The following is an 8,014-nucleotide window of genomic DNA, read 5'->3' on the forward strand; positions in this document are numbered from 1 at the left end:
CAGGTTTCTTACATTTGTATAATTTTGTTTATGGACAATGTTTTAAAAGCATAAGAACAACTCTTTGTTCTCACTGAAAACTGCAACCGTACGATGAACGATCATCAGACTTCAATAGTAAAGCGAAGAACGATCATCAGACTTCAATAGTAAAGCTATGAACGATCATAAGACTTCAATAGCAAAGCGACGAATGATCAGACTTCAATAATAAAGCAAAGGACGATCATCAGACTTCGATACTAAAACAATGAACGATCATCAGGCTTCAATTGTAAAGCTATGAACGATCATCATACTTCAATAGTAATGCGATGAATGATCAGACTTCAATAGTAATGTGCTGAATGATCAGACTTCAATAGTAATGTGCTGAATATCAGACTTCAATAGTAATGCGCTGAATGATCAGACTTCAATAGTAATGCGCTGAATGATCAGACTTCAATAGTAATGCGCTGAATGATCAGACTTCAATAGTAATGCGCTGAATGATCAGACTTCAATAGTAATGCGCTGAATGATCAGACTTCAGTAGTAATGTGCTGAATGATCAGACTTCAGTAGTAATGTGCTGAATGATCATCAGACTTCAATAGTAATGCACTGAATGATCATCAGACTTCAATAGTAATGTGCTGAATGATCATCAGACTTTAATAGTAATGTGCTGAATGATCATCAGACTTCAATAGTATGATGAATGATCATCTTCAAACAAAGTCAAACAGAAGTATGAAACCCATGTTTCAAGTTGCATCTAGTTTTGCATGGAAATAAATCATTATGGAAACTTTAGTTATGTATTTAATTTTATTAACATAAATTATTACTTAAGCAATTATCTGTACCTATAGCCTGTATTTCAATATTTTTTGCATCTAGTGGTTACACCAGAGTATACTACACTGAGAAACGTACATCTTAGCTAAAGATGCACTAAACATATGCCCGTCTAAATAATATGGTTCCAAGCCTTACATAATTCATTTATAAATAATTTGTATGCAATAAACAATGAGAAAAAGAACAATTATTAAAATATTTTTTTTATTTGAAAAATTCACATTTAAACTTTAAGTACACTGAAATGTATAAACAAGGCAATAAAATACAAAAATTAACTATTAAAATAACAGGCAATTAATTTTATGAGTGGAAAATTTAATTATTTTTATTAACATTACAACTAAGTTTTAAATGTACATTATTGAAGTACCTTATTTAAAATGTTTAATAGATACAGGTTAATGCTACATTATAAATTCCCTGCTCCTTAACCTGGGTATATTTACAGATATTCACAAAAGCAAACACAATAGAATAAACACTTATTTAAACTAGTCTATCAGTTTAAATTTGAAGCTTACATAATCAACTCGGTCCTCTGCCAGCCAATGAAAACACTTCAAGAAAAGTAAAACAGTAAAAAGAGCCACAAACTTAGGACTGAAATCATCTCTGAAAACTGTAAACGCCAAACACGTTTCTGTAACTGCATACCAGGACCTTTCTATCAAGTGCTACAAATTAAAGACATAAGGGTCTGTTATTGAACAATGTGACTTTAGAAAAATGTAATTTACATTTCTAAACATACAGCAAAAGATTATGTTGTTCTAGAAAGTAAAATTCAACTAACCAAGTAGCAAGACATTAGGTTGTTCTAGAAAGTAAAACTGAAATAAAAAAGAGCAAAAGATTAGGTTGTTCTATAAAGTCAAACTCAACTATACAAGCAAAACATTAAGCTTTTCTGGAAAGTATATCTCAACTAAACAAGTAGCAAAAGATTAGATTGTTCTAGAAAGTATATCTCAACTAAACAACAACAAATATCACTATTATATAAAGTAAAACTCAACTAAACAAGTAGCAAAACATTAAGCTGTTCTAGAATGTATAGAACAACAATACAACAGCAAACATCACTATTATATAAAGTAAAACTCAATTAAATGAATAGGAAAATATTAGGCTGTTCTAGAATGTAAAACTCAACTAAAGAAGCAGCAAAACATTAGACTTTTTAGAAAGTAAAAAATCAAATGCCCAATAAACATCACACTGTTATAGAAACAAAGCTAATATACATTGGGTGGATTTAATTAAATAGGTTTCCAACAAAATTATTCTTTAAATAATTCTGAAAACAACTAATATCTTTTTTTCAGAAATCATGATCACAATGCAAATATTGGTACAGAACCATTTAAATAAAAGAACTTACATGAACGATTTATTCTTAAAAATTGGAGTTTAATCAACAGTATTTGGCATGTATTTACAAAGTTTGTTCCACTAGCTTGCTGAAATTCTTTACAAAAGTTCTGTTTTTCGGGTTATGGTGGATGTTAAATACATTCACTTTTAAAAAGCTATACAAAAAGTAGTAAACTTGAAAACTTTTTATTACTTTAATGAGAGAGATGTAAAGGGATATTAATGAGATAATGATCGATAATGGTTCCTTCTGAAGAAGATATTCACATGAATGTTACTTTGACTTACAATTTTAACAGGCTTATCATGTGGAGCTGGGGGGGGGGAAATAGAAAAAAAGGTTTCAGTGTGAAAACTGTGAAGACTTGCATATAATCTGGCTGATGTGACTACCCATCTATTTTATTGGGTTCTGTCTCACAATATCCAAGTTCTGAGACTAAGATTATCACTACTTGATATAAGACTGGTTATATCTCGTGAAAAATAATGTTGTGGTCTCCAATTTATAGGAATGAAAACCTTTTAATCATTCACTTAAAACAGAAAGTTTGGTACTTATAATTAGAAACAAAATATACAAGTTGAAAAAATAAGACATTCAAAAGATCTTCACTTTAGCTTGAGATCTTACAAAAAAATAGGAAAACAATCAGATCTTACCTCCATTTCAGCCGCACGCAACTGTCCGAAGAATAGTTTTCGTGTTATTTTTCCCATCATCAAAACCATCACAAACGCTTGTAAATAAATAACCTGTAACAACCAGTGTTATTTTCAAACTCATTAAGTACAAGGTAAGTCAAAACCTGGCAACGACGGAAGAAATTTCTATTCTACTTCTAAATACTAAGTGTTGCTTTTGATAGTTTATGTAGTCAGGACACAGACATTCAAACATTATTACTTTCATACCTACATTCACAGTACGATAACACTCAAGCTCTTGACATACAGCAAAAGAAACTTCTTAAAAAATATAATCCTATTGCTAAAGAAATTAAGAAAACAAATGCATAAAATAAGTTAGAAATTACACGTTACACAGTTCTGGTTATTAGCACAACTAAAAAGCTATTGTAACTTTTAGTTTGATAAGTTAGTTGCAACAAAATATCATATATCAACTAATAATATACAGTATCTATATAATGATACAACTGAAAGTAAGATACAATAACTGAAAACAGTACACAAATCAGTGGCATAGTGAGGGGGTTCAGGAGGGAGGCATTTGCCCCCAGGTGCCAGGTTCAGGGGGTACCAAATTAACAACCAGCTTATCCAGAACTTAGCTGCTCCCATAAGTGTAAGGCTCATTATAATGTTTTTGTTATGCTTGACATCAAATATTAGCATGTCATCAGAAATACCATACCTAGAGAAATCAGTTGTTTTTCAGTGTTAAATTAATTGAAATACACTGACATCTCATAGTTGATAGGATATTTAGCAATTTTTTGAACACCTGACAATTTGAGACTGTATTTTTCAAGCTGCCAATGTATTTTTGACTACCCAAATAATTCTATTTCCGATTTATTTGTCCTATAATAATACCAATCAGAGGAGTCGTGGCACATTTTTATGTTAATGTAGAGAATAATATGTAACACTTGAGTGCATGGTCAATGAACTGAAATGTTATAAAGATCCTGGTTTCCCTATGTCTAGGTAAGTAACACTAATATGTTACATCATATCGAAGCATCAAACAGTCAAAACAAAAGGTGATAAACCAATGAAAATCATTAACTAAATAATGTCACATGAAAAATACCCCCATTCACCATAAAATCCCTTTCCCTGGGATTAAGTGCTTTCCTGCACTCTGTGCCGCTATTCCTTATTCGAGGCCCGGCATGGCCAGGTGATTAGGGTGCTCGACTCGTAATCTGTGGGTTCAAATCCCCGTCACACCAAACATGCTCGCCCCTTCAGCCATGGGGGCGTTATAATGTGATGGTCAATCCCACTATTCATTGGTAAAAGAGTAGCCCAAGAGTTGGCAGTGGGTGGTGATAACTAGCTGCCTTCCCTCTAGTATTACACTGCTAAATTAGGGATGGCTAGCGCAGATAGCCCTCATGTAGCTTTGCACAAAATTCAAAACAAACAAACAATCCTTATTCAACCAACAGTTGTCTTTCAAAGACCAGGTAATCATGACAATATGGTGAGATACAATACCATGGTAGATAGGGTTGCCATGCATGGTTAGAAGCTAGGAAGTAAGAGCATAAAAAGCTGGTAGAGTTAAGATTTTTTTTTGGGGGGTGCCAAATTATGTTGTGCCCCTGGGCACCAGACACCCTCACTATGCCACTGGCACAAATAAATTTATAAACAAAATTTTTTTTTTTTGTTTCTGGCATTCGATATCAAACAGTTTATATTATAGTCTATAGCACACAAAAAAACAGTTACATTAGAATTTAGATACTTACAGCCATACTAGGATTTGACTTTGTTATATAAACCACTGACGGATAGAACTGCTTCTTCTGATAATAAGCATTTCCTACTACTGCCACAGTCAGTAGCATACTTCCAAGTGTTAACAGCATACCTCTCATTTTTTGTTTTTATAGAATTAATTTAATAACACACTTGAGAAGTTGAAACTGAAAGATTAACACTTTCAAACATAAACAAGAATTATTCAATATCGTATTCCTATTACTAATAGTGATACTACTAGTACTAGTACAACTAGTATTATTATTAGTAATTGTAGTTTATACCTATCGTTACTTTTGAAAATTTGCCTTTTTTAATAATCAACTTTCATATGTTTTTGGTTAGTATTAAAATTTATTTTGGTACTGGTTTGTACGGTAAAACACTGGCAATTTATTGCACTCACTGATACTATATTTAATAATAATACGCCTAACAACAAACTAGTAGTACTAGTAAGGCCTACTGACTGTAGTATTACTATTATACGTTTTACAGTTACACATCGCTGTCACAGTGCCACTGCACTGCCTTCGGTTGGTCTGTGTTATTCCGTCTCTGGTCCTTCTTACTAATGCGTAAAACTTGTCGTCGTGCGCTCAGTATTATCTAATATTAAGCCACCTAAATTTGTACATGAGAAAGTTATTCAAAAATTGCAAAATGTTACGTTAATTTAATAGCTTAAAACCAATCGGGAAAACTAAGAAGAAAAACTTATTACTTAGCAGGTACTAACTAAACACTTAAATCGACCACCATCATAATCCCTCTTCCAGTATTATATTTACAAGTTTATTTTCTTGACACACGCGGCAGCAGCGGGTAATATTTTTCATACTCGTGTTCCAATTCGATTGGATATAAATTTGTGTACATTCATAAGTAAACAAATTTTAATATACTTAATTGAGCGATTGGGGAATTTTGCAGATTGTATGTGTTGTTTTTTTCTTTGTTTTTTTTTCTTTTGCGCCAACTGCACCTGAAGTTTCACTTTATTACCAATCAAGCTAATTTCTGAATAAGTACTAAGCATATTGTGCAAACGTTTCATTATTTGACAAAATTCATAATCGGATATAATCATGAAGAATTCACAAATTATTTATATTTTCGTTTCATGTAATTCTAGTAGTATATTGAGTAAGATAAGTTCATGGTGTTAGGAAAACACGTAGGCTCATTAGTTTTCCACTTAATATTAACTGAGATACTCCAATTTAGATTAGTTGTGTCTTGCGTGTCTTTTTGACGTCGAGATTGAAATGCTCAATTTGAAAGACACTTTAAGCACAAGTAGGCTAAACGGCTAGGAAAGGGTCGCTTAGGGTTTAGGTATTGCTGTCGCTAATTTCGAACTAGTAAGCAGAGGGAAGACAACCAGCCAGCAGCACCTGTCGCCACAAGGGCTTTGTTCAACTCTTTGAATGAAATAAAAAAAATTACTGTCACCTTCATAATACACCTACGGCTGAAAATATATAATATTGTTACAACAGCGAAAGTCACGTGACGCTGCTGGTGCGTTTGGCGCTGTAGCGTGCGTGATGTTTCTCGAATGATCGGGGAAGTCCGAGATGCCCTCTTCGTTAGTATATAAGCCTGGCAAAAAAAGCCAGCAGGGTTAATGAAGAGAGAGCAGTAGTTACTTTGAGTTCCGTGTAATTTATGATTCTGTTAGTTTCGAGCTAGTGAGCCGTAAAGTGTGTGTTTTGCACTCGTCAAGAGCGAAGTTATCGAGATTGTGAATCGCTATGATTTATAGCGTGTATTATAAAAGTTGTTAAGTTTAAAGTGACGAGAAACGTACTGATTATGGAATTACTTTGTACTAAAAGTTTGTATCGAGGAAGAATAAATTGGTTTAATCACGAAAAGACTAATATCGCTGAAGATCCTCGGGAAGAATTTCTACCTGAAACAAACAAACAAGCAGATATGTGACAAATTGGTATCAGAGAGTGGGACGGAAAAGAAAAAGATAAAAACGAGAAATGGCAAATCAAACTACAACTTAGCAGATTTGATGCCAGCAATACAAGAACAGCGAAAGAAACAATATGAACGAGAAAAGAAACAAGAAAAGAGTTTACAGCAGCTGTTAGGAGGAAAAAGAAAAGAAACAAGAAAAACGAGAAAAGAAACAAGAAGAAAGACTACAGCAGTGGTAGGAGGCGAAAGAAAAGAAACAAGAAGAAAGACTACAGTAGTGGTTGGAGGAGAAAGAAAAGAAACAAGAAGAGAGACAATAGCAGTGGTTGGAGGAGAAAGAAAATGAACAAGAAGAGAGACTACAGCAGTGGTTGGAAGAGAAAGAAAATAAACAAGAAGAGAGACTACAACAGTGGCAAGAAGAACAAGGAGAGAGGGTACAACATCAGCATGAAGTACAAATGGAAAAGATTAGTACATTTCAAAGTGAATTAAATACATTAAAGGACGATTTACTATCTTTTACACAGGAAGGATATATTAGCCATGGACATAATTAGCCCCAGACAACAGGAAGTTCCTTCCAGAACCTGCAGCTAAACCCTAATGCAGACATCTTCAGTCCTGTCAGAAGTCACATTCCAGATATGAGTGTCAGCAATAGGGGTGATCTAGTATGAAGGAAGCCATAGGAATTCGATGGGAAGCATAAGAGCACAATTTGACCTCCTGGCAGAAATGAATGGATGGACAGAAAGCAGTGTACTTGGCAACGAGCCTGAAGGGACAACCACTGGAAATACTTGGACAGTTGTCAGCAGACAACAGGCACAACTATAGAGCACTGGTAGCTGCTCTAGAAATCAGGTATAGAACTCAAAAGATGAAGATTAAGAAAATTGATATTTTGGTTATAAATAGTATATCCATGTCTATATATTAATGTAAGTTACTAGATTCATTACGTCATCGTGAAATTTCCAGGTATTCTAGGACCACATTTCTGAATGTATTCTAGCAAACATCTAAATTACAACAATGAAAGTATAGCTTACAAAAATATGTTTTCAATGCTTTAGTTATATGGAAATTTTAAAACTTCTTCCTGTAATTAGTTTGTATGCAACTTTAGCATAAACACATTGTACAGAAAGTCGTTGAGATGCCTTGTTCTAGTTGCTTTGTTTTTTTTTCTCCGAAACTATAGTACATTATTAGGACCTTTGCTCTTTTTTATTTTCTTCAGTGACATAGATGAAGGAATGGCCAATAAATTGCTTAAATTTGTAGATGATATTAAAGTCTTGGGTTTTGCTAGCTGTAAAGAGGATGCGACTGACTTACATAATGATTTAGATCATTTAATGAGTTGGGCAGATAAATGGCAGATGGGTTT

General features: G+C 33.5%; 1 protein-coding gene across 1 annotated transcript in view; it reads right to left on the reverse strand.

The window, feature by feature from the left end:
* LOC106468649 (E3 ubiquitin-protein ligase synoviolin B-like) overlaps positions 1-5,465 on the reverse strand; it is a 30,133-nt gene extending 24,668 nt beyond the window's left edge. The window contains exons 1-3 of the mRNA XM_013929083.2: positions 4,671-5,465; positions 2,887-2,979; positions 1,371-1,523 (exon numbers count right to left, since the gene is read on the reverse strand). Of these exons, the coding sequence (XP_013784537.1) occupies positions 1,371-1,523; positions 2,887-2,979; positions 4,671-4,799 (375 nt within the window). The 5' untranslated portion in view covers positions 4,800-5,465. The remainder of the gene's footprint in view (positions 1-1,370; positions 1,524-2,886; positions 2,980-4,670) is intronic.
* Between the last annotated feature and the right edge of the window lie 2,549 nt (positions 5,466-8,014).

Source organism: Limulus polyphemus, unplaced genomic scaffold (assembly GCF_000517525.1).
Source record: "Limulus polyphemus unplaced genomic scaffold, Limulus_polyphemus-2.1.2 Scaffold3098, whole genome shotgun sequence".
NCBI classification, from domain to species: domain Eukaryota; kingdom Metazoa; phylum Arthropoda; class Merostomata; order Xiphosura; family Limulidae; genus Limulus; species Limulus polyphemus.